The 27,777-nt window shown below is 47.0% G+C and overlaps 1 protein-coding gene and 1 long non-coding RNA gene across 2 annotated transcripts in view; one reads left to right on the top strand and one right to left on the bottom strand.

Annotated features, from left to right (window-relative positions):
• l(3)80Fj (lethal (3) 80Fj) overlaps nt 1–10,521 on the bottom strand; it is a 117,160-nt gene extending 106,639 nt beyond the window's left edge. The window contains exons 1-7 of the mRNA XM_089573274.1: nt 10,435–10,521; nt 10,215–10,314; nt 5,853–6,048; nt 5,166–5,274; nt 3,360–3,458; nt 2,342–2,470; nt 149–217 (exon numbers count right to left, since the gene is read on the bottom strand). Of these exons, the coding sequence (XP_089429400.1) occupies nt 149–217; nt 2,342–2,470; nt 3,360–3,458; nt 5,166–5,274; nt 5,853–6,048; nt 10,215–10,314; nt 10,435–10,449 (717 nt within the window). The 5' untranslated portion in view covers nt 10,450–10,521. The remainder of the gene's footprint in view (nt 1–148; nt 218–2,341; nt 2,471–3,359; nt 3,459–5,165; nt 5,275–5,852; nt 6,049–10,214; nt 10,315–10,434) is intronic.
• A 9,784-nt stretch (nt 10,522–20,305) lies between these two features.
• Nucleotides 20,306–21,892, top strand: LOC149362852 (uncharacterized). The gene is made up of 2 exons (XR_016288534.1): nt 20,306–20,629; nt 21,803–21,892. It is a non-coding gene; the product is annotated as an uncharacterized LOC149362852 (long non-coding RNA).
• The last annotated feature ends 5,885 nt before the right edge of the window (nt 21,893–27,777 follow it).

Here is a 27,777-nt window from a genome sequence, read left to right as displayed (position 1 = left end):
CTATTTCCAATGATGTCTAGACACTGACTGTTAAGCCTTTTACCACAGTCTGCACTATAAAGCAGCACATAGCCTGCTTTCTGAGTCACTAATGCATCAACTATATCGCTGGAACATGTTCTCAAACATATGTGCAGTGCTCACTTACAAGGACATGGGTTGGCGGTGGAGTCTTGCTCATCAGGACAACCGTCTTGAACACCTCCAGAAACTTTGCCTACAAACACAATGACCAACACTCAAGCAATGTTCTGCTGCCCAAACATTTTCATTCGCATTTCATGCCCTAGGTGGAAACTGTTCTCATGTGACACTTAACAGCAACCTGCTGAATCAGGACTACTCCCAATAAAATTGCATTTTGTTGACATGTTTCTCATCAGCGGAAAGTAAAGAAAACAGAGAGACGGAGAGAAAAAAGTGACCTGCAAAAATGCGCCAAAAAAGACGTAGTCCAAAACAATTAATTACGAGCAGTGACAAAAGTAGTACGTAGCTGGAACTCAAAGCTTTACAGAAAAAAAAAACATCCGTCTTCAGTGCACAGAGATTTAAAGGAAATCATGAAATAAAGTTACAGCCTAGAGTTCTTATGAATCCCTAGAAAGCTAGCTATGTTGGTAATACACAAAACACGATGCAGTTACCTATACCTGCCACAGCGAGCGCACACCTATGTTCCACGTTTTTGCTCCGGCCAAAAAAAAAAAGCAAGTATCGGAGCAACCCAGCTGTCCTCTCAATTTTGAAGCCGCAATACAATACAGTTAAAACTCGATTTAACGAAGTTGAGGGGAGCCGTGAATTATTTCGTTAAATAGAAATTGGGCACATAATTCGGTACATTCGATTATATGGTATGGCGGCATCCAGAAAGCTACCGCAGCATCGTATTTGTGAAGCGTAAATGCTTCCAAAATGAAACTGCGGACTGCGGAAACGACTGGCGCCGCTAGCACGTATGAAAAGAAACAACAAAAATTCTTACTCAACATAAAAGGCCCGAGGGGACTACAAATTTATTTTCCGCCAAAGAAGTCGGTGATCTTTGCCTGCGTGCGCTTTGTGAGTGACGGCCGCACCAATTTCTCGTAGGTCTGAAGTGCGTCCAGCGCGTCTTCCGTCCCCTCGTGTGCGCCGGCAAAATGTCGCAGCAGATCGAGAGCATCCATCACCTGACCTGGTGTCGGCACGGGAGCTTCGGCACCTGCAGGGTCGTCGGCAGCGTCTTCAGCCATCACTCCCTCCACGCTTCCTACAAGCCGCAACATATCGGCATCAGTCAAAACTTCCGCTGTGACTGTGTTTGCGTCGGCGTTCACGTAGTCTGAGAAACTTATGCCTGTGGGCACTTCATCCACTGAGCGAAGGTGTTCCCAGGCATCTTCATCCTCGTGCACGGCGCTCGCGCAGTCCGGACCAGCTTCGGCAGTTTCAGTTATGTCCGCTTTCTCGTCCAGGGTAAGCCTTTTTCGTTTCTTGCAGGGCTCCATCTGCTAGTCAGGAGGGTTAGCGGCGCGCTTGCTCGCACACACCACGTCCGTGTTCATGATAGCAAGGCTAGACTGATGGAGGCCTAACAAGCTGAGCTTGACAAAGACGTGCGTTCAAAGGCACGGGGAAATATCCGCACAAGAGTGAACACAGAGCACAACACACAAACACACACAAAAAAAAACACGCGAACTGCAACAGCGCCATCTATGAAATGTGGCACGAAACTTTTTTACTGCTGGCGCCATCTCGTGAGCTCGACTCAAAATTAAAACTCGTTTTGCGCCGCGCAGTTTGAAAAAAACGGCTGGCGAAGATGCTCCGCGCTGTTACTGCTGACTCGCAATCAATAAATTTTGGGGTGCTGTCTACAAAACAGACCAAAAATTAACACTTTTTCACCTTCATTTCTCGAAAAAAGGTTCGTTAAATCGGGACAGATCACGGAATGGGTTTCGTTATTTCGGGTTAGTCAAAGCATTGGTTTGGTTTGGTTTGGGTTATGGGGTTTAACGTCCCAAAGCGACTAAGGCTATGAGAGACGCCGTAGTGGAGGGCTCCGGAAATTTCGACCACCTGGGGTTCTTTAACGTGCACTGACATCGCACAGTACACGGGCCTCGAATTTCTTCTCCAAAGAAATTGAGCCGCCGCGACCGGGATCGAACCCGCGTCTTTCGGGCCAGCAGCCGAGCACCATAGCCACTGAGCCACTGCAGCGGCTAGTCAAAGCATTGAACCCTATGGGCGTCTGAGGGGGAATTAGGATACCTTCGTTACATCGGGATTTTCGTTAAATCGAGTTTTGACTGTAGTGCTAAAAGAAAGCGAAGAACGGGGTCCCCACCTTGTGGCTGTGGATGACGTCCCGCTGCTTCTGGGCGTCCAGGTAGGCGATGAGGAAGCACCACGTGAGCAGCACCGCACACGAGGGCTCCAGGCTGCCCAGCACCTCCACATACGACTTGGTCGAGACCTGCACACAGCGACGTGCGGCCCCACAGTCCATGGAAGATCTCTCTCTCACGTGCGCATTGCACTGACACAGTTCAGCTCATCAGGAGGAAACTGAAGGGGTGCCAAACTTCCTTCCTCTCTTGTTTTCTTTCCTTCTGCCACCTGTGCAGCCTTCCCAGTTTGGTTTTCACAGCACTGTTCGCGTTACATGCTATCCACGAAGCAACACTCGCCTCCAAGAGAGTATGACGGGAAGTGTTAAACAGCCTCCCAGCACCGTACGTTGTCTCCCTCAATGAATTTCAGTGGTTTCAGTCAGAACTTGTTTTCAAGGGTTTTTTAAAAGAGCTTTGAAACTAAAATTCATTGTTTTTCCCTATTGTTATCAACTTGCAAAGAATAAAGAACTGAAGTAAAAACTGTACACCCAACGAACCACTGAAAAAGCACCCTATATAAAGCTTGCATCTCACATGTGCTGCTGCTGAGAACAGACACTGTGTGCTGACTACAGCAGCTAACGAAGTCCATTTCTAACCCAAGATGAAACATTAAAAAAAACTTGGGGGGGGGGCACTTAACATGCCTTAAGAGCAGCATGCGATACCGTTAGAGGTCCCCATTTTGCTACTTTGGCATTTACATCTGTAGCCAATGCCAAGAACTGGTTCTAACCAGATTTTCCTGCCATTTTTGTCTTGCTTCTCTTTCTTCCATGGGCAGGTTGCGATGATGTCACAAGGTCATGTGACCTCTCTCAGCTAATGAGCAGATTTTGCGGCACATGCCGCCATTTTTGCGGAACGTGGACTCTTTAAAGCTACCGCATTAAAACATCGCGATTCTTGCAATCCCCAAAATAACAGCGACCGCACTGGTGAGAAGCACAGCAGAGGCCTTTGCATTACCTGTCTCCACAGGTAGTTGATTTTCCTCTTGGCCTTCTTGTTGAGCGTGGCATCACATGCCGACGACACAGACAGAAGCAAATTGGTCTGAGCTTCCACCTGGAACGGGGCGTGGCACACGTTATTAGAACACTGAGAGTAACACCACCGCAAGGAGACAAGGAGAGGCAAAGCACTCATCATTGTGATTGATCAGCACAAGCAAATAACACAGAACATTCATAAACTTACTATTATACTGCTCTCATAGTAAAACAAAATCAATGCCATACCCAGCATCCCAACACACAGAAGGAAATAAAAGAAGTTGAACAGCGAATTTCCATCACTGGTTCTGCATTGACATGCTGAGGGAGCCGCTAAGATGAAGAGCAGAAGCGTGTGATGCCATTTTTCCCCCCTCCATGAAAGAGGAGGCCCATGGGACAGTTTGCGCAAAATCAAAACATGAAAGCTATCAATGTCACGGCAAACATAAATAATAATTGTCACTTTCGCAGCACGAACACTACTGCAGGCTTGTAAGCCACAGACTATGATCAATGTCAAATTTCGTCTGCAAGAAACCAACTGATGAGAGCCACCACAACTGCGGTGTTTACCCCTGGAAAGATTATTCCAGAACTCTTAGGCAAAAGCAACTAAAAGCAAGAGTTCAATTTCAGTTATGGTCACAAACGTGACCAAAAAAAACAACAATAGGCACACATTACGACAGAAAAAAGGCTTGTTGCTTCACTTGACAGTGAAACTGTGACCATTATTAGTAATACAATATGATCAAGTGGATGATTTGTTGTAGTGAATGTGCTGAACAACTATGTCAATTCACAAATGCTGTCTAAATTCCAATGACACCTTACGAACAAAAGCACAGCCGGCACAGCCTTCAGGAATAATGCAACACAATTCTGGAAGTGTTCAAAGCAAACTGGCTGTCTATTCATTTTGAAGCATTTTGTGCTGCACAAGAGACAGCCATGCTGCAGCTCTGAACACATCACAAGTGAAATGCAGTGAATCACTGAATACCACAGAAAGACATTAAAGGTGCACTGAAGAGGAATCTGAACTAGTCTTTTTGCCGCGGAAACTCAATCTGCATGTTCCGAGCATTCTTAGAAACTTCGATTTATTGCCCTGTGTGGCTGATTTTCCTAATTAAATCGAATTAACATCCAGCTACCACTTTTTTTTTTAATTCTCCCTCGTACGGTGGGCGGAGTCGACCAACGCGTGGAGTGCCTTTCAGCCAGTCCCGTGGCGGCTTGCCGCTCTGCCATCGGCGGAGTAATACGTAGTAGTCCGTAGAAGCAAATAGTCCGCGCGTATTTTTATTTCTGCGGGCTAATTTTGCGGCTATATTATCTGCGAATGAAACTATTTATTCACAGAAACCTAAAAAACAAAAGCGAAAGCAAAGCCTCCACGGAGCTGGCTGCAAGGCACTCCACGTGTTGGTCGGCTCCGCCCACCGTACGCAGGAGAATTAAAAAAAAAAGGCGGGAGCCGGACGTTAATTCGATTTAATTCGGAAAATCAGCCGCACAGGGCAATAATTCCAAGTTTATAAGAATGCTCAGAACGTGTAGAGCGAGTTCCTGCGGTGAAAAGACGAGTTCAGATTCCTCTTCAGTGCACCTTTAACGCTGCTGACTGCTCACTCCCGGTTGTACTAGTTTTGCAGCAATGACAATCAGAATGGATAAGAGAAGGAAGCCAGAACAGCCATGACAGTGGCCCTAACTAGAGACGGAAGCATCAGCTCCCGTGCCCTTCGATCACCCACAGATGTCGTTTACTGACCAGATCCCGGATCTTCTCAGGTTTGAGGTCTCCCTGAGTGGCCAGGACCTGGTGGGCTACTCTGCAAGACCAACTGAGCGCCGTGAGGCAGGTGCGAGCCAGGTTCTTCCTGCAAACAAGCACACACACACATACGAGTTGTACCACATATGGCACAGCCACCATAGGACATGTATTCCCAATCACTGGAATGAATACATTGACAAACCTGCATGGACAGCACTAAAAAGCACTGGAACTTCATTCAGATTAAGTTTTTGTCATGCACAGCCAAGCTTGAAAACAACCCCCAACGCTGCGCAAAAGCAGCTTGAGTCACTCAATTTCCCCTGAATGAAAAAATCAATTCAGTGACACGCCCACATTCCCGACACTAATTGGTGCGATCACACATTGATAAGCCAGTCAATGATTGTGTTGGTCCAATGTTTTCTTTGACTACGAAGTTTCTGAGAAAGCTGTATAGCTTTCCTTTGTAGCCGTATGGCTGCGCTCAGGTGGATGCCAATGAGTAATTACTCCCCGTCAATGATTGCATGAAACCAGCCGGTTTTTGACGTCTACCACCAGTCAGGTATAGAAACACCCTATGTTCTTCAGAACCAAATGGACATACTCTACAGGATAACCTGACTGAGGTCAAAAGACGTCTCAGTGGTTGCGATTTCACCAGAAGAGAACCCTCACGTGATGAAGAGAGGCTTGTGCTCGCGGGACACGTCGAGGACGGTTGCAATGAGGTATCCCGCACTGGACGGGTGGGCCGCAAGCAGGGAGCCCACAAACTGCTCCACGAGGTGGCGCGAGGTGCTCCCATTGTAGCGAGGCAGAGTCAGCCGAAGCACTTGGCACAACCCCCGCACAATGGGCTCCGTCAGAGATCCTGCACCACGTGACGCACAGGTTTACCCCTTGCGCACACACACACATCACTCAAGAACCACCGGCTGTTTCAGAAGATTTATGGGGTTTAAACATCTCAAAGTGACTCAGGCTAAGAGGGGCATCGCAGTGGAGTGCTACCGATAGTTTCGACCACCTGGGGTTCCTTAACGTGCACCGACATCGACCCTCTTGTACTTCGAAATACTAGCCTCTAGTAGTATTGAAATGCGACCATAGCAGCCAGGATCGAACCTGCGTCTTTCGGGTCAGTTGGCGAGCACCATAACGACTAAGCCACCACAGCGGCTCAAGAACCATCGGAGTCTACCCACAACATTAATTTATAATTCTGATTCAGAATGAGCCCAGAAAAGGCATACAAATGACTGTGTTGCATTTGTGTGAAGTGCATCAGATGAAAGGCATCCCGATGGTAGAACTAAATCTATTGACACTCCCATGCATATTCTTAGGTACCAACACATCTTTCTCTTCTTGCGTTATTGTACAAATGAGATTCACGTACATGAAAGGTAGAAAGTCAGGCAAATTGGTTCATTGTGTCTGCCTCAATCTCTGCAAGCTTTTATAGCCAAGTAAAGGGAGAAGCAGGATTCCATACATGCAAGACACAATGTGCTTTCTTTTGATCCAAGTGCTGGGGTGGCCAGGTAATGGATAAGATGAGAACAGATTGTTTAACCCGCTAGTTGCACCTAGTGCTATGCAAATAAGACGACTTATATGTGGCTAGTAAGCAGGCACTATGCCAACGCAATCCAACTAGAAATATGCTCTGGCAATGATGCACTTAAGGCACAAATGATGAAAATCTTAGCAATGATGATGCATGGCTAGCTCTAATGCCATTGAAATGAAAAACAGTTCTATGTACAAGTACAATGCTTGTTATTCTAGCATAACAAGCAGTACAAATTAGTGACACATAAACCATAAAATCCTTGCACACATTCACCTCTCATATCTGAGCTTAGAGGAACAGCAGGCACAAGTCGAAAACTAAACTTAGTTTCAGAACTCTGTAGCAATACTAAAGCTGTGCAAACGATCTTGTGACTTCAGCATACACCTGCCTCTGCACAGCAACATTGAACAGAAGTGACTGTGTTGTGAATGTAACAGCTTAAATAGCTCACTATGTGCAAACCACTGCCGTATATGATATCAAAGCAATGCCAATATATCACTCAGCCCAATACAATGAAGTCAACAAGAGCTGCGAATACTTTCCTAATAACATAGACTTTATAGAACAGAGAAATGCAAAAACAACACAAGTGAGATATTTATTTTCTAACTATTTTGTAGCTAAAAGAAAAGCATCTGCAGCCTCCTCTGTTCCCTCCTAGGAACCCAGCAAATTGGCTCGGATGGTCACCATTATTAACAACCGCACTAGCTACCAGTGCGCAATCTACAGCAGCATTCGTATCATCTTGTGACATCTGTTCTTCATTGACAATAAGCTTCAGAAGGTCCTCTTGTCAAACGTCGGCCCCTCCCAAGTATGTGGTGACAACGATGCTTATGCTGTCACAGGTCGCACCTAATGGCATCATGTCAAGAAGGTGAAGCAGTTCCCATGGTATGAAAACAACCTCCTCAAACTGCTGCTCGAGGATAAATAAACAAGAACTGTAGCTCTGCCACGGAAAGTTCTGAACTTGGCATGTGCAAAAATATTTTTCCATTACAGTCGAGCCTTGTTATTATGGACAGTTTTGTTTCCAAGCAAAACTTCCACAAAGCAAATCGTCCACAATAATGAATCATGAATAAAAGAATATTCAGAAAAAAAATGCTATGTTTAAGGTCTGCTTCTGTACATAGTGATGGCCAGCACTATGTACACTATGTGGCCAGCACTAAAGTTGAAATTAGACTTAATTTTGGGAGCTACAAGCCCATTATCCTGGTTGCCATTATTTTTGAAATAATAAGGTGCAGCTTCATGCATCTAGTGGTCTGTGATACGCTTCATGGCATCCTAAGGCTAAATGACCTAACTCGTACTACGATGTACTATTTACAACCCACGAACCGCTCCTACATATCAGCAAATTCCGTTTACAGCTGCTGAATGCGGCTTTCTACGTGGCACAAGCTGTCGAGAGATTTTTCTTCATAGCCATTCATGTAATATGGAATATAGTAAGGCAAACAGATTGTGCAACTTTGCACTGCAAAGCATGAAACCACAAAGGAAGAGGGACATCACTCCATAATTTGCACTTTTTCGCTGCGTTCCTCTGGTGTCCTGCACTCAAAATGCAGAAAATGAAACATCTGGCTAGAGCCGTAGAGATTTCACGCTCATCACCGTCCCATCTTTATTAATGCAACAAACATACATGGGGCCCTGAAGGTCTCTGCACATTTTCCACTGGTCCATTGTCCAGACAGGACCGTGAGTTTCTATACTAACAAGGCAAAAATAAATTTGAAAAACTCTGCTCTGCATGGTCTGGAGCTGCTCTTCCTATAAGACTCGAATAGAAATGTAGAATCCTGGGAGACCTTATTACTCAACCATGAAGCAGAAAGATCAATGAAAAAAGTCTCCAGTCTCACACTGACCAGCGCCGACTCCCAAGGGATTTCTGCCGGGGGTTAGGGGAATGAATGGGTGGGTTTAGGCTAAAGCCTTCTCCTCTGTCACTTTTGACAGGTGCAAATAAGTTATTTCTCTCTCTCTCTCACAAAAAAAAAAAACTGTCCACAATTCAAGTCACTCGTACTAACTGCGGTCGTATCAACAAGGCATGACTGTACTGACTGGTTTGCATATTAGCTCATTCCGGTCCCTGTTGTTCAGCAAACTACTCAAGCCGAATGCTGAGAGCCCCCCTCCACAGGAACTTGTAATAGCATAAGGACAAGGTCACCTCGAAAATTTTCATATGAACTGAATGTGATCCGACTGAGGTTAGTTTCGCTTTCCCCAACTTGTGCATGAGACTACCTTCCTGAATTTTCCACCCCTTCTCCCTCTATTTCTTTAGGAGAACTAGGCAAAATATGGTATCGCAGCCAACCTTGGTTGGCAAAATTGTAATCGCAAATACTTCATACAGCGGCTAAATGCAGTGGAATAAAAACATCTTCAGATAAAGGGAAATGTTCAAAAATCACGTTTCTGCAACTCCACAGCAAATAACATCACTCTGCCAATGAGCAAGACGTTATCAGACACTGCACTACAGTCCATTGCAGGACAGAATGGAAGGTAAACACACTGAAAACCATGCAAACAACGGCGATCAGTAGGTTGCAAGTCAAAGTGAGGGATGAAGATGGGATGAGTCCTTTTTAGTGTAGCACTCCACATTTGCACACAGTGAATCAGTTGCACGAAACCTCTGTAATAATCCAGTAACCCAACGGATATGTACTACACGCAATCGCAAATGAATATTTCGCACAATTTTCAAATAACGACTAATCCACGAAGCCAGAAACAGGCGAGACAACTAATCGGCGAGCGAATACCAACCGAGACAACAAATTTAGGCCATCGGATGAGTACTAACGGTACATTCGTCATATGAAAGCTCTCGTTATCGCGCTCTCATCTAGTTCAGTCACGTGGTATCCGATTTGCCAAAACACGCCGGCCGGCACTCATCGCCGGCGCTCATACACCGGCGGTTTCGACATCAATGAAACCGCCCACGACGAACATTACACTGCCTGATCTGAGACCTCTATCGCGGAATCGTAGGCCGAGGAATGCAATCGCTATCCGCGCCGTACGTAAACAGAGCAAACTACGCACCAGACTAACGACGCCAATCAGTTGGCGCAAAGCATGATCCAGTAACAGGTACCGCCGGCTCGAATCGTCATCGTCTTTGCGGCCAACTCGATACGCGACTCTGTTCATGCGGACGGTGAAAGTTTTGAAAAGAATTGTTCACGTGAATGAGAAAGAGCTGGCGAAGGCCCAGAGTCTGGAGAACGCAAAGCTGGGTTTTAGGGAGCACGTGCGTATATCCAGGTCGAAGCCGCGTTTCGACGATGCACCGTTCAGGTGAAGTCGGTTTACTTTCGCGGACATGCTGTGACACGTCACATGAATGAGATTTTGACTGTACGCGGCACAGCTCCCGCCCTCGTAAAATCATAATCGGAAGAAAAGTTTACCGCTTTTCGCCGCCTCTTCCAGCTGGGAGAAGATATCCTTGCGAGTGACAAGCTTCGACGTTTGCACCTTCACGGGAAGGTCTTTAAATACTGAAGGAACCTGGAAGAGAAATAAAAATTTACTAGCGAGGCCTGAGCCCACCCTCTACGGGAGCATATCATAGCGTAAGCACAAGAACGCTGAGTAAATTTTCAAATTCTGTAGAGTAAAAAGACTCACTTCCACTCCTGCCATAACTTCTGCCAGTGCTACCGTGCTACTGTTCACGGCGTGGAAAACATGACGTGCGATGGTGGCTACGGCGATGCGGAGGGTACCGGTGCTAGAAACAGGAACCAATTCGCCGTTTTCAGCTCTTTTCACCTGTGTTCTATTTATTCTGCGACATAAGCTAAGTGAGTGTTCATTTAAACACCCATATAAGACAGAGGAACCAACTCGGCAATACTTTCACTTTAATAACTACACATAACTGCGAGAGCAGGTGTGTGTGATGAAAGAAATCCAAGGAAACACATCACGAGTTACCGCGTGTTAACCAAGGAGGATATGTGTTAACATACTTCTTTTTACAGCAACATAAGCGTGAAAAGACCGTAACCCTTCAAATTGCTTTGTATAAGCGCTTCACGCAACCCCACTATGGTGCCCCACATGTGTCCTGTGTGTCCTGTGACATGTGTCCTCAAAACATCTGTAAAATATTCTAACTAAATACCACTAATTGACTCCCTTCAGCTGTTATGTTATGCCCTCAGAATATAACTAGAGAAAATTGTTACGAAGGGTGCACTACAGCGTGCATAACTGTGGCCTTGCACTTAGGACAAGTTGTGCGGAAACCATTTACCAAACTTCATACATTACGCGTGCTGACTTTCATGACACATATTTATGTTATTTCATGGTGTAAGTGGTGCTTTCAGATGACATGCATCATTTATTTTGTTCTATGAAATTTATGTAAACCCTTCAGTACAGTCACAACCACCGTAATGACAAGAAAGAAACAAGAACCATGGTCCAAAGTTGCTCGACACTTGGTGACCTAATGGCCAGCGACATCATCACCTGTCGATGGTGGCGTTTTTTTCGCTTCATCATTGTTGTTCGTAGTACATCGCGGCCTCTTACCAAGCTCTTTCCGGCGAATAAAATGTTTTACAATCAATCAATCTACGAAAGTAAAGGATGACCCACGGAACGCCGAATGGTGCACGGTTTGGTGGCCAACGCCAACTTAAGTCACACAAACGCACAGAATACCACAGACATAATCAACTACAAACGCATCAACGGAAACGGCAATAGTGCACAATGCTTTCGCATCGTATCCATATCACGCAAGGAGACAAGTGCCACCGGTAGCTTTTACGAATCCGCTCTCAGCTCGTTTGTGTAGAAGTCCAGTCGACGAGAGGCTGTCGCTTTTGCACGGTTCTAAAAGCTACTTCTTGGGCCATGTTATATCAGTTCACGCAGGGGACAAGCATGAGGTGCAGCGTTCTGGCCCAGGATAGATAAAGGTGAGCCTGGCAGAATTCGGGGTTGTCGTCTGATCAGGCCGACGGAAGCGAAAAGGCAACGTTTCCGATGAAACAAGCGCTGCACGATTTCAGAGCTCCACTGCACCCATGTTTTGAGAGTATGACGCAGACACTGGAGATCGTCGTCAAAGATTTCAAGTTGAGAAACGACGCACTCACTGACTGGAAACATTACATCCGTAAGATGCTGCCAGAAGAGCTCCTGGCGCGGCCGCCTATTGGAGTTGTTGGCCAGGAAGTGCCAACTGGCGAGTGCCTCTTGGGGGCAAAACGCAAAGCGGGAATGCAGTTTGATAAGCAGCGTGATAGGCGAAAAATGGATGAGTACACGCCACAGGTGTGCTGCTTGTTAAACTGGTTATATCACAACCCACTCGTTAATATTTTCTTTCTTGCAAGCACGTGCTCACCAGTGATACACAGTGATGGGCAGTGCTTCAACAAGTCAGGGGGGCCTCGGGAGGTCTCAGGCCCCCAACCAATATTGGCATGGGATTTGAGACCACCTGTGTTAGATTGTAAATACTGCATGCATCCGAAGCAACCAACCATTTTTTATTTGTCAATGGTGGCCGGAACATTGTTTCCGCATCGTTTCGAAAATGTCGCTGCTATTTTTAGTGAGGACCTAAATCTTCCACCTAAGGTACATGCGTATCTTATTCAGCGACGTGCCTTTTTTTTCAGTCAGGTTGTGTGGTTGTGCAGTATCGTTTTTCTCGTGCTTTTCTTGGATTTTTACTTGTGCCATTTCATTTATATGCTGCCTCACCTGTAGCAATAAATGATTTGATTGTTAGTCAGCGCTAGCGTTTGTCCTTCTCTTGTCTGTACCAACAAGTACCAATCAGCCCGTATTTGCCTTGTTCTGGCAGTCTGTTCTACATCGTGTTATACAAAGGGGAGAGACCATTTTTAAAAGTCTTTGTTCGCTCAGTTTATCTCACAGACTTGAAACAAATGGTCCCCACGCTATACCAGTGTGCTCTCTGTGGTTGTGTAGCACTGCAGCAGAGCGTCCAGCTCTGGCGGCTTTTTCCTTTTCTTCCAGCCGTGCATTGTGCAGTGCTGCAAACTTTGTATTTTCTCCGTTTCGCGTTTTAGGAAACATGGCAGATTTATCGATAGGCTGCTGATACAGGTGTTCTCTAGCTTTTTAATATGGCAGGCCTCCGAAATGAGCCTCATGGTCTCATCTTTATAACGGGCGATGATACGGGTCCGATTGAGATGCGCTTCGCAATACACTCTGCGCAATGCAGTGCAAGATTGTTTCTGCGTGACTTGTTCTCTATATTTTTTGCGTGTTCACGTAGTCGATCGTTTATGCAGCGTCCCGTCTCACCGATATAGAAACTGCCACATGAGGTCGGGATCTTGTAAACGACACCACCACGACAGTGGACAAATTTCCGCGTATGCTGCTTCTGGCAGCCTTTCTTGCTTCCATCCTCGTTTACACGTTTGCACAAACCGCTAAGTTTAATCCTGGCTGAAAAAAACAGCCTAATGCCTCCTTCGCTCACTATTTTTTTTTTTAGATTGTTCGAAACTTTGTGCACATACGGGATGCCCGCTGTTTTCTTTCTTTCTGCCTGACCCGCCTCGGTGCGCTTGATCTTTCGCAGACTACTTTCAACAAGCAGGGACTCAACAACATTTGAAGAATCTTCTTGGGGTATCCCGCTGCGGATAACCTGTTCAGCTGTGCGTAGCAACTGCCTTTTGTCTGATGCACTCATGGTCTTTGCAGCGCGACTCTTAGGCATGCCTTGGCGATACCGCGCTTAAGAACCTTGGAGTGAGCCGACCGGAAAGAGAGAAGGCTCTTCCTGGACCGCAGCGAGTATGTCAAACAAACATAGTTGTTAGAAATTGTCAGTTCCATGTCTAAAGGCCTGAGCCTATATTATTAAAGGGGAGCTCTGAAGTCAATTGCAGGTCATTAAGTTCATAACAGAAGACGTCAAAAATCTCTGCAGCTGTTTGCTGTGCGTCATCAGTGGGATATAAAATTAAAAAGTCATCAACATATCGCATTATCTTAACAACGGTCGCGTCATCGAGCTTGGTTCGAAGACACCTGTCATAACTTGTTAGTACCGTATTTACTCGCATAATGCTCGCACTCGCGTAATGCTCGCACCCCCCCACATTGGCTATCAAAAATTGGGAAAAATTTTTTCCCCGCATAATCATCGCACCCCCAAAATTACTGCCGCGAGCCGTCTGCTTCTCGTAGCGGTCGCCATCTATTGACCGCGGCTACAACTACCGTATTCACTCGATTCTAAGCACCCCCTTTTTTTCACGATCTTTGAACAAGCCATTTAAAGATAACAAACGCCTTTACCCTCCCCCTCATCCATCACTCACGGTGCCGGAGTCTCGCCTTCTTCGGCACATTCAGATGAATGCAGTTATCACCCCGTCCCGCCTCTTCCTCTATCGCTATCGATCGGACCCTTCCTGTCCCAACTGCCCCTGTATCTATGCGGACCTGGCCCATTGCCTATTCTATTGCCCGGCTGCTCAGCAGTCGGGTTCCTTCCCCCCCCCCCCCCCCTCTCTATCCATCACCACCTGGCTCGACTGGCTTGGCGCTGAAGGGGAAGAAGAACAGCGGCTTCTGGTCGCCCAGGCGGTCGAAATGCTCGGCCTATAAATTATGGTTGATTAAAAGTCTTTTACTACTACTACGTCCGGAGGCTGTACGCAGAATGGATGGCCGAAGGCCAGCATGCTCTGACGCCGGGCGGCAAGATCAAAAGACCGTCCTTGGAGCTGCTGTGCAGCTGGGTATCAGAGGCATGGGGGATGATTGATGTAGACATGGTGGCCAGAAGTTTCAAAAAAACAGGAATTTCGAACGCCTTGGATGCGACTGAGGACCACCTGGTGTGGGACGACGAAGAAGCATCGGAAGATGAAGAAACCGATGCCGCAGAAGCCAACGATTCCAGTGCAGACACGGACTCTGATCAAGAGTAGAATTGCCTGATAGACGTACGCAACGCGAGTAGTGACCGGAGGTTGCGCGCGGCAGATAAAGTGCTTTAGCAGCTTGAGCTTACGTTCACCTTGTACTTTCATAACGAAGGTAATTTCCGCTTGAAAGTAATGTTTTCGTTATATTTACAATAGCGGACCTGACAATCCCGATCTCGCACCCATTCATCTTTTCATTTAACACTCCGAAACATTTGCTTGAAAATTTTCCCCGCATAATTATCGCACCCCCAAACTTCGCGTTGATTTTCAAGGAAAAAAAGTGCGAGGATTACGCGAGTAAATACGGTAATAGATCACTGAGTACAGGAGCGATGCTCTAGCCACTGCAGACTCGTTGTTTTTGGATAAAAAATTTGTTGACTAGAATAACAAAGTTTGGCTTCAAGTAAAAACTTAGCAATTCTAAAAACCTGCTAACGTCCATTCCATATGCGTTTTGGAACTTGGTTACGCCAAAGCTGTCAATGCAAAGGCTGACTTCTGTGGTCACAAAGCTCTGAGGCAAGGACCAGTACAAGTCCTTCACATCAAAGGAAAACGCGCTTACATGTGGTGGGCACTCATTCTGAAGGTGGTCTGAAACAGCCTCACGCTTCCTGGTGAGGAAAGGGTCGTCCACTTCCATGTGAGAAAGACACTTCTGCAAGAAAACAGCGACTTCACGTTGCCACGTGTCTCTTTCAGACGCGATTGCGCGGAACGGCCGGCACTGATCCTTGTTTGTCTTGGCACTGAAGAACACTGAAAGGCTGGTTCCTTTCGATGACTTTACAGACGAGACCAGCCTCGAGAGGCCAGCTTGCTCACGAAGCTGGACCGCTTTTTCTTGCACTTTACCAGATTTGAAGGGTTTTAATTCTCTGAAGCTGGCTTGGACTGCTTCTTGGGCCTTTTAATATTACACATGAAATACACGGTGTGATCCAAGACACAAAGCATAAACAAAGAACTTAAAGATAATACACGGCATAGAGTAACAAGTTCTATTTCAGTGGCACCATGTGTAACAGTTTATACAAGAAAAAAAGAACACAAACAAGCAAGCTCTTCAAAGTGTACACTAGGTTTGGTTTTCTCTTCCGCTATATTTTGGCAGCAGCTGTTTATTTATATACAGTTTCATTCAACTAAAGTTTTGTGCCCTTCTCCTCATCTGGTGAGCCTTCTAGCCATGCGATTAACACGCGAATGCGACGAACCGGATGTAAGTATTCCAGTATATTTTGCCAAGTGCAGCTGCAAGGAACCCAGGGACACATATCTCCGCCGTGGCAAAACGACGCAGGCAAAAGAGGCGAAAGAGACTGCGTACCGAGGCGGGCCACCGCAATAAGTGAAAGTTCCTTCCCGGGGTTAGGAAAAACGCCAGGAGCCGCCGAGCCGTGTGGACGCGCGTCGCATGAGCTCCGGTTTAACAGCCCGCCTTTGGCGATTCTTTTCAACCTACGGCCCCGTGCCTCGTCCAAAAGGTCAGTGAAAGTGACCCGCTCCCACCGACACCACTTTTGGCCCGGAGACTCCCGAATTTAGCCCGCTTTCGGGACTTTTACCGCCGCTCCGTGCCCCACCTGACTAGGCCTAACGCTAGGTCTAGCGCGGGCCGCGGAGCCGCAGGGGCTCGCCACCGCCGCCGCAGCCGTGGAGCCCGGCATCCTGAACGCTGCAATGGGATACACCGTAGAAGGTGAAGACGCTACCCCAGACCAGCTTGCCGACAAGAACTGGGAGCTCATCACTAGGCTTCACGACCGATATCGACGCACCGGCCCGAACGCCGGGAAGACCGCCCGCGACGCCAAGGGAACGCCGTCGACGCAGGAGCGCAGCGTCGCTGTCGGCGCCCGCCCGTCCACGGACAAGTCCAAGTCAACGCTTAATCAGAAGACACCGCCACCGAAACGCAAGCAGCCGCCGCTTCCCCGCCTGCCGACAGACGAATATAAAGTCGTTGTCAGACACCGCGGTAGCCTGGCTCTACGCACCATAAGCCCAGAAGTTATACACGCGGCAGTTTGCCGTGAACTCAACCTCCCGCATCAAGAGGCAACAGCCCATGATTGCATCCGTATCAACCCCATCAACAACACGTTTACCATGAGCCCCCCCGTAAAGACCAGAGTCCTGGTTTACGTCAACCTCAAATCTCTCAAGCAGGGTGACCAAACGTACGACATGGCCGCATACATCCCACCGCCAGACGAGTCCGTAAAGGGCATCATATACAACGCCTATTGGAACGAGACGCCCGAAGAGATCATCAACGGCTTCCTCGATTATAACGCGGACATTCCCGTGGTGGCGGCCCGCCGCCTCGGCAGGTCGACCTCTATCGTGATCACCTTCGCCGGAAGCAAAGTCCCCCGCTCGATATGCTTCAGGGTAGGCCTCTTCAATTGCTTCCCCTTCCACAGCCGCGTTGAGACGTGCTTTAACTGCTGCAAGACGGACCATCGCACCGACATGTGTCCCAAACCTGCGACGCATCTATGCCGCAGATGCGGCGAGAACCACCCAGCCCCACCCGAAGGCGAAGAACCCAAATGCACGGCCAAATGCATCGTTTGCAACGGCTCCCACATGACGGGCGGGAGGAACTGCAAACACCGCTTCATCAAGCGCCCGCACCAGCCGTCTAAGAACGAACAAGACGCTAGCTCCACCCCCCAACCGGACCAGCAGCTGCAAGTTCGCAAGTCCCGCTCCAAGGAACGCTCCAATCAAACACCGAAGGAGCGCAAGCAGAGCAAGTCCCGCGACCGATCGACATCCTATCCACCGCTCGGTTCAAGTAGAGATTCGAGTGCCAGCCGAAGGAACGCCGGCTACAGCCGCTCCGACAGAAGCAGCAGCCGCTCCGGTAAACAGGTGAGCTGGGCGGCCATGGCCTCCAAAGCCACTGCTCGGGAACATGAGCTGTTAGGCAAAATACACACATTAGAGGAGGTAATTGCATCCATGCGTCGAGAAATGGCAGAACTTAAAAACCGTATCCGACCTACACCCAATCTAACCCCCTTAAGCAAACCTACACCTCAACCACCCTTACAGCAGACGCCCACGCGCAAACCGCAGACGCAAACACCGAGCTCTCCCACAAAAGCGATGGAACTCGACGCGCCCGCCAGCCTTAAAGGGGCTGCGAAACACTGTCTGGGGGAATACCGGCTATACTTCAGGTGGGTTCTTTATGTCACACAGATGCTGACTTAAAAAGAATTACAGGAATCGATGCACAGGAACGGGAGTTATTCAGTGAAGAAATTTCAAAATACAAGCAAACAAAACGCTGCCCTCAACTCGATTTTGGCGGGGCTTCCCACTCCTATTTCGCTCTCCCAATGACGGCACCTGGCGCAACCAATCAAAACAGCCAGCCAGAGCACGTCGCGGAAGTTTGTACTCCATTGTTGCCTGCTCTCTGTGAGACTGGCAGCGTTGTTTCCATGCCAGAGCGCCCCTGGTGGTGTATTTTTATTTTACTTGCTTTGCAGGGCTTTTATCTAAGACAAACAAATTGTTTTTGTTGATCTAATATAAAACGCAGACAGGTGACAAAATGTGTCTCTATTTATTCACACAATTTGCAATATATTTACTGTTTGTCCGATCATCAAGCTCGCGCCAGGTGATGTCATATCCGCTGCTAAAAACCCGCCACTGTGTGGCGACACCATCAGAGCCATGAAGTTGTTTTTGGGAGGACATTAAAATATTAAAAACCGGAATATACGCGGCATTACCGGCGCTAATAGCACCATTATAACTCACTGTATGCAATCAACAGGGAATACAGTTAACTAAGATTGTGTTTCTGGGTCCCTTTAAGGCGGCGGTACCACGCTAGCGGCGGTCAGCAGCCGTTTTTTGTCATGTTTGTGTGAGCGGTGTGGCTCATCCGTTTGCGCTAGAAAAATGATATTGAGCGCATTGTAAAGATAATTGTATCTTCTTTGCGATGGTATGTGTCGCTAAAAGCTATTCACGTTAGTATGGTAGCAGTGAGCAAAAGAGCGAGGGGCATAAAACGATATTTTTGCTCGACTTGCCTGCGTTGGATTTGCTGTTGACGAAAACTACTGCTCCGAAAAGAAAACTGCTTCTGCAGCTTTTAGATTAAGTGTGACTCGAGGACCTTACAGGCAATTTATTGAGTTATATTGGGTGGTTATTTAGAACTGGTGCCATAAAAAAGTGTGAAATTTAAAAGAATGGCGCATTAATAACTCCTAGTCCAGTTCATAAATCACAAACATATTTAGCAGGATTGTAGATAGTACCCATGTTGTTAATTCTTGAAAATTTCATTGAGCTACATGTCATAATTTTTTAGTTTTCATTGTTCAAAGTTGGTCGTAACCTAGAAACTGCGCTTTTTTGATCTGAGTTTTAGAAGGAAGTAAACGTCGTATAGGGAACAAATTTTGCACGCGAAATATTTAGGAAATATTCAAGGACCTGCTCAAGTCCGAATTTCGCTACGACAAACAGAACGGTATTACTGCGCCATTCAATTGCGCTATTTTTTGGTGCGCCGTAACCTCCGCAAAATACATCCAGCGCGAAAGATCACTGTTATATTCCAGGCTTTTTTGACAGGAACTGAAGTCCCTGGTCTTAAACTACCAGTGATGTAAATTTGGGTATGATAAACGACTCATGTTAGCTCGCACTCGCCCCGTTTGTTGGTCGACGGGGCTGCTGCATTTGAATCTCGCGGGCGTTTTGACTCAACAATGGAGTTCCGCCGGTCAACGACAGTGGCGCTGTCAAACATTTTGAAGCAAGACGTACGAGACAGTAACTATTGGGGTTTACTGAAACGTGTGCGCCATAGAGTTTCTTACTATTACCTAGAGGGAAAGCTGGCGGCGCTGCACTTCAGCCACCATGGACGCTCAAAGCATCATGGGGCGGTGAGCTACTTGTTGCGGAACAGTCGTAGTTTTTCAGGAACACGGAGTGTCATTACTGAGATGTCTCATTCCAAAAACGCTGTCCGTGTGTGCGCAGACGACTTTCGCGCGAACGCAGTGTGCAAAAGCCATAGTAGTGAAAACTCGACGACACACGACGCCAATAAAAGGTTTCCCTTTTCCGAAATGCCATTAAAAAACTTCTTATAGTATTTAAGCAACAACATCTTTTTTGAAAACATATTTACTTTTAAAAGTGCGCCCGTTAATTTCGAAATATTAGTTTTTATTGTGTTCATTACTTGGCCAATAGGAGAGCGAGTCGTCTCTTATTTTGGGCAAACTTTGCACTTAAAGGCTTTTCTGCTCGTTTGTTGCAATCATTAGACAAAATATTGAATGTTAGGACGTTTGTATTTATCAAATAGCTTTATTTTTCTATTATTTTTTGGCCAAAAGTTGTAGTTCCGCAACAAGTAGCTCACCGCCCCATGATGCTTTGAGCGCCCATGGTGGCTGAAGTGGCCTCGAGGGGTCGCCATGCAAACTCCCATAGACGGGCTGCCAGCTTTCCCTCTAGGTAATAGTAAGAAACTCTATGGTGTGCGCAGCGCCTCCCCTGTGTGTGTGACGCCCGCAACTCTCGCCCCGGTATTCTGTACCGGTACGGACGACTGACTACGCTGAAGCCTGTCCTGCCTTTCGGTCGCTTCTTCGGCTGCTCCGCAGGCTGTCATCGGTGTATCGTGCTGTTTTGCTTGTTGGTGTTTTTTTTACTGTGCTTTTGTATTTATGTGCAGCGCCGTTTTTTATCACGTTATCTTGCCAGTTTTTTTGTGTGTAAAAGTGTCAAATGGGGAATCGGCGGCGATACCTTCAACGCAAATGGTCGACGATCACAAAGCTTCGTACGCGCATGGCTGATGTCAGGGCCAAACGCAGGTGAGCCATTCGGACCGCAATTTTGTTATTAGTATGTGCATTGAAGTCCCAACTGTACCTGTGTCGCGTGCGTGAGCTACCTCGTAGTGTATGTTATCGAGTGCGGTTTTTCATGAACGCGTGTGCAAGATTACCAGTGTCACGGCACTGTGACATTTCGTAAGGCGCCTAGTCGTTTGCTCTTTTGCAACAATATAGTTTTTCTTTCCGCCCTCCTGTTATGGCCTCGTAGGTGAGTATATGTGAGGTAAAATCATTATAGAGGGTATTTTTGCTATAAACTTATCACTTGTTTCATACAAATGCTTGAAAGCTACACAGCCCTCGTTGAGTTGGGTGTTTTCCTTAGCTGAAAAGGCGCTGAAGCACATTTGTGGATGAATGCACTCTAAATTGATTTTCAAATGTAACCGTTGAGATCCCTGCTATATGAAACATGAAACAGTGTGTTTTCATTTCTTTCCGCTTTATATTTTCAAAAATGTGGGGCTTTTATATGTCCGTTGCAACGTCACTGTTGAGTTGTTTCTTTTTCCCAAGTATAGCTTAGTTGGACATGCTGTACTTCTTATGCCTGCTCCTTTCTTCTGTTCTATAGCTGCGTCTTTTCTTTTGCTACTAGCCCGCTTGTGGCGTTCACTTTCCTTGGAAGCACAGTATCAATATACACTTTCAAGGGATATTCAACCTCACAGCTCACATTTTTCTGCTTGTGTGTAATGGATACAGCCTTCTGCTGGTAAGCTTTTTCTTCGTGAACTGCTGGTGACATCAAAACAAGCAGTGTATCATTGTTCCAGCAGCTTTGTATCACCCTGTATGGCATAAGCAGAATATGTTTCTATCGTGCTCAGCAGGCTTTTATCCTAACATATCTGCTCTCATTGTTACAGTGGCAGCAAATCACTTAGATGTATGTAAGGACTTTTCAGTCCACTTGCTATGTTTATGCACATATTTTCTTTCCTTTTCCGTTACTGCCCTCACATTTTTGTATCACGGGAGGTAAGCATATGTGTTTGTGTGTTACTGAAACACTAAGTCAATGGAAAGTAACTGCAATGGTTGAGCAGTAAAGAACAAGCTAATACCCACTTTTGAGCACTGACATTTCCTGTCACTTCCTGAAAATAGACTCACATATGACATTGGTATGGTCTTGTTTGCTTGCAGGCTGCCACCATGATGTGTGGGGGAGTTGTGCAAGGCATCTGAACGTGCTTAGCAGATGTTGCAATAAAATGGTCCTGTTTTTATAAGGAACATGCGTTTGTCTTTTGAAAATGCACATCAATGGAAGTGAATGAAGCCTTCTGCTTCTGCCTCTACCAGTGGCGAAGTGCATGTGTGGACAGTGCGATTTCGCTAGCATTGTAGTGGCAAAGCATGCCCCCAAAATTATATGTCAATCACACACTGCAAGAAAAAAAGAATGCACGGATAACATTCTTGAAAGGTATATGGGAGCGTAGCTGGTGATATGCATGCGCGCAATGCAGCAAAAACAATGCCAGCATCTCTTGCCATTGTTTGCACTGCATGAAATACCAGTACTTTCCCTCAGCGGTGTGCAAACCACGGATACCGAAATCGTTAGAAATGCAATCAGTTGCCAGTCTCGGCTACAGGGTATTATGATTCAAAACTAGCTCTTGTAAATGGCGGTTTCCGGAAGAGCTGCTCCACAATAGTACAGCGACATTTGCTGCGCATGGCGCTGCACGATTGCGCGTGTAGTGTCTAGATAGGAGTAGGTGAGTTGCATAAATATGGAAGTCTGCTATGGTGGGCTTGCTGCTCGCACCGCTGGCACTTGCCACGTGCCAGCGCAAGTGCCAATCTGCTCGCGGGTGCTCAAAAGCGGTGGTGTCCCTCATTGTTAGTCATGGCTGGAATTCCGCTCCGGTCAAGAATGGAGAAAATTGTGCTGCGGGCGTGCGGGGCAGCTTGGTGTATGCGAGTGAGAGGGGAGCTTGCGGAGCGGGCGAGCGTAGTGTATGTGCGTGTGAGAGAGAGAGTGCGGTCGCCCTCTCCCGAAGTGCGCGCCTCACGTGTCAGGTCGCCGGCAACTTTCGCGGTCCTTCCCACTGGCTGTATCGCCTCGCGTAATGGAAATACAAGCAGGAGGGAAGGTTTTCCCTCTCTCTCTACCCTTTGTTTTCCCCTTCACTGTCATCTCGCTTTCCATTTCCATCCCCCAGCCCCAGCTCAGGTGCTTCTAGACATGATAGCAGATGCCGGCGCTGGCAAGAATCCTTTTACCTTCTTTTTCATTTACAATAAAAGCCACTTACTACTACTACTCAGGATAGTTCCGTGAACACGAGGGGCCGAGAGCTTCTGGTGAAATTTATTGGAAACCGGTATGAAGTCCTTTGGCTGGGTGGTCTGTGGATGACATTGGTGAAAACATTTTGTCTAAGAGCTATTTTTCAGCAGATTTCGAAGCTCTCTCAGCAAAACCATCAAGGACTTCAGGATAATTCAGCAAGGTTATGTGGGAAGCAGGTTTTACATCGCGAATTGTTTTTTGACCTGGTTTACAAAGCGGGGAACATAATATGACGTTAGTGTCGATCCGTATTTACAAATTAGAAGAAAGACCATAAATATTTTCAAAATGGTGCTCGTCTACCTGATAAACATTTACGACCAGATTTTCATTAGCGTGGTTATGAAAAAACCCTAATTGGAAGGGTCCGGAACTCTACATTTTACCAGATCTGACGAACGCTTCAGCCTCTTGCTCAGGACGGTTCCTCATGCTTGTTTACAAAAAAGCATACAGCAGCAGCATGCTTGCATTGTCTTCGCATTCCGGCCTTGAAATAGCATTTGCCACAGCGGTTGCTTTTGTGTGCATGGTCATGAAACGTGAAAAAAATCTGCCATCATTTACACACACATCTATTTTCCTCAATATTTCATGACATTCTAAGATATTACGGGAGTAGGCATTGCTCTGGCTGAATGTAACTTCTAAGTCAAAATGTTTGCTTGCACATGAATGAGCACATATAGCGATGGCTCTGCAAATAAAGTGTTCCCGCATGCGCGGTAATCTCTTCAGCTTCGCATATCTGTTTAGAGGCACTTTATGTTCGCATAAAGATTGTGTTTATTATTATTAGCGCAAAACGTAACAAAACCCCATTGTATTGGCCTCGAATTTCAAGTTGATTCACTCAGGACACACACTTTCTGTCACTTCCCCATGGAGGTAGTTTTCATTGACAATCTGCTCCACTGAGTGCACGTGATCAATTAGCAATTTTCGCTCCTTCAAGTTGACAGAAAAAAAATGTTTTCACTATTTTCTGGGCACACATCTTAGGCTCTACATTTTTCTCACCTGAAAAAGAAAAAAAAAACGCGACTGCGCATACAGATTTGCAGGCAGGCCAACACGTGCAAAGAAAACTGGCTTCCTTCAAGACACACGTCATCAACGCGCGTGCTTCTGGCCCGAAGGGCGAAACATGCGCCGTACCGAGAAGGCTCACACTGGGAGAAGAAGGCTGCCAGGCGTTTCGAATCAGGGAACAAAGCTGGTGAGGGAGTGCTCGGCACCTGAAAAACCGGTTCAGAACCGAAATTCGACGATTTTGCCCATCGGGGCACACCTTTTTGACGTCACACTGTTTACATCAGGGAGAGGTCTATTATGAGGCACCGGCCGGATACACTGGCGCCCGGAGCGCGCTCCTGCCACCCGGCCTAAGTCATTCAGCGCAAGCGTTTCCCCTCTTCTATCCTGTGAGGGCCGGCGAGGCGTCTCGAATCGGGGTAAAAAGGCGGCGAAGGAGCCCTCGGGACCAACAACACCGGCTCAGAACCAAAAGTTGTCAGTTCTGCCAACCGGGCCACAACTTTTTGACGTCACGCTGTTTACAATAGGGAGGGGGTTTCACAGTTCTGCGAAGCTGATGTTTTGCGAAGGCGATTGACATGCGGCCGTTCCAATCCAAGGTTCTTCTGCAGCCAAGGCCAGGCTAGAAAGAGGAGACAGACCTGTGTGCCTCTGCTGCGGGGAGTGGGTACAACTTGTCAGGGCGCACCCGCCCTGGGCGCAGTGGGGTTTGTAATAAAAATCTTTAGCGCGGCACCCAACCCTTGCTCTCACCGTCGTGGTGAAGCGGTGCGTTCCGCGTTTCTTTCCAGGAACGACGCTTGCTCCGTCAACAACTGCGGGGGGTGGGGGGAACGTACACTGCCAGTAGCCTTTATGCGCTCGCAGTTACATGCGTGGTCCTGACAGTCAACAGACTCGAGCGACAAGACGCGGTCAGGTTCGCCAGCGTAGCCTTGTAAAGTGCACCGGGGAAGGCGTGTCCACAGATGACTCACCCCTTTCATTTCTGCCTATTGAAGCCAGCACTGCCCGTTACTGCTCTGGAGACCACCTGCACCCACAATTATAAATGCATTTTCGCAGAAAACATTCAAGGGCGTTCAGGCAACCCTGCAAACGCGTTTCTGAAGAACGGCAGATTGGGCTACTTGGAGTTGATACATAGGGATTGAGTGGACAACAGCCCTGCCAGACACTGACACAGAATAAGATGAGACACACAGAAGGAGCCTCCTTGTACGTCGTCTTTTTCTCTGTGAGTGTCTGGTATCGCTGTTGGACCACTAACATAAAACGTGCTCCGCCTGGCGGCCGCTAGGAGGGTACGCTAATCGAAAACTTGGCATAATGCAATACAGTAAGCCGTTAGTACTGGCTCGAGTATCCGAACTGCTGACATGATAGTACCAACACAGCAGCTTTTTTTTTTCTCTGCCTGCTCATGGATACAGCTGCGGACATATAACAAGACGAAAATAGCTACACACACACAAATACGCGAGGCCTTGCGCGAGTGCGTTTGTTGAGTCCATGTGGAGAAAGAAAACAAAGCAGTGTGCAGGGGCGTTATTGTTCATTTCCCCTATCCCCCTAGCTGACAGAGTCCCATTATCTAAAAGCGACCGTCCACCCGGAAAGACGTGTAGTCGATTTTTTTTTTTTCGGCAGCAGTGAAGAGAAATCAGGGCTGAGAGCCTACATGTTGCGCCGCCGGGGTGGGGGGTCTGTATGCGCTGCAGGAAATCTAGAAATCTGAGTTTACCGTAGGAACTTCGTCCAGCGTACTTGTATACACGTGACGATAAAAAGTTATAATTTCTGAAAATGAAGTGGCATCATGTTTGAGTTGTAACTGCTACATTTTGATAGTTTTCAAGCGCAATTTAGTGACTTTTCAAAAATGGTTTACTGTGTATGATCGTACACGGCAAAGATATCTTTGAAACCGTACCATTTTCCGTGTTTGAATGTGTTTGTGCGCGTGCGTGGGGGGATTTATACCCCTGTCACACGGCAACTTTAGTGATACTTTCACGAAGCGCACTCCCCATGAACGAATGGCACTTTCATTGCGTTGTCACATGGCAAAAAGAGGTGCTATTTGGAAATGATGATAGTGACGATGGGTGTTGCAGGTAGTGACGATCGGTGCTGCAGCACATTGTGAAAATTAGTTTGTTTTCGCAAATATTTGCAAAATATGTCATAGCAGATGTAATTGCTTTCGCGTCTGATCGCATGCTGTTATCTAAGAAAACATCACGAGCCTGAGATTAGCAATATCTCTGCTACACGGGCGTTTCAAATACCTTCCAACCGAGTGTCATTCGAGTCGGATGTCGCCTTGTGCAGCTGCACGAACTATTCAATGGCATTTGGCTGACATACTATCAAGTCAATGGAGCTCCGCGAAGGCATTCGAGATTTTGGAATGCCTTCGAGTCACGAACACGGCCCGCACTGACGTCGCCATCCCTTCGCTCCGCCAATAACACAGGGCGACTGCACACCAGTACTCCTTTTTACAGCGCTGTATGCAAACAGCTATGTTTGTTCGCGTGAGGTAAAACGAGAGCTACGCTTTTGTTTTATTAATCCTATTTGTGTACCTGTTGTTCCTTTGCTTGTTTATGCAGCGCGACAACTTTGTAGAAACCACCGATGTGATCGCGCGCCTCGGAAACATTCGGTGGCCGGATTGCTGACATCGCGTAGGACCGACGCTTCTAATTGTCCCTGCTTTCACCGATGTGATATTCAATTTTGAATCGCTTTATCCTGAAGTACGTTCGATGGCGAAATAAAACGTCCTTATTCCTAATCCACAAGCGACGCCGGTGACTGCTGCTGGCTGCCCAAGAGCGCGGCAGTCTGGGTCCGACCAGAGCTTTCCTTTCATTGCATGTGCATCCTGCACTGTGAAAATAGTCGATATTAGGTCACCGTTGTGAAAACTTCATTTGTTGGCCATTTGCATTCCCCAAAACGTGAATTCGCGTTCGACGGTTGCGGAAATTGCACACACGAAACCTGCGGAATCGTTAGACCTATCGCGGAAAGGGGTCGTCGTCACTGGCAGAGCGAGAGTAGCTCTATTCAGGTATGTACATTATATTTAGTTGCTCATTACCAAAAAAAAAGTTCGCACTAAGAACCAGAATAAAAAATAAAACTTTATTTACAGCGGAGCACGGCTGCTGAGACTACACACTCGCCGATATCACAAAACGATATCACAAAAGCAGGAACGTTGCCTCGTGTGGCAACAAAATGCAGTTCCAATGAATGGATGGAAATGCTATGCTAAGGCCACAGTAGGGAGAAACCTGACGCGATTGTAATGAGTACTTATTAGGTCTTGCCAGCTATGTCCCGCAGTCTCCAGTGGAAGTTTCGCAGCCAGTGTTTCCTTTTCGTTTTTCGAACCTTGGTGGTGGTAGTAGTTTATTTGACAATAAAAAGTGAACGAAAAGAATGTTGCCGGCTGCGGCCCTAAGCGCTTTCGGGATTTTTGTTATCATACACGGATGCGCGGGCGGAAAAAAAGAAAATCAGCATTACTTGCAACGTATCTCAACGTCACAGACTACCTCTCCGCAGCTACTGACCCAACGACTTGAACGCAATATGTTTGTACCATTCTCATATGCCTTATTCTGCCCATTTTCTCTTATTTACTGTTACCATATCAGCTGTCTCTTAGAATTCTACATAGCACTGGCAGTGTGTGAGTAAAAAATAAAAACACTCGCCATGCTTCGAAATCTCGGGTTGATGTTTCACTGCTGGTGTTTTT

This window comes from Amblyomma mixtum, chromosome 2 (genome assembly GCF_055824585.1).
Source record: "Amblyomma mixtum isolate Tamu chromosome 2, ASM5582458v1, whole genome shotgun sequence".
In the NCBI taxonomy this organism is placed as follows: domain Eukaryota; kingdom Metazoa; phylum Arthropoda; class Arachnida; order Ixodida; family Ixodidae; genus Amblyomma; species Amblyomma mixtum.
The sequence above is the reverse complement of the archived record's forward strand: the minus strand, read 5'-3'. Positions and strand labels throughout refer to the sequence as shown.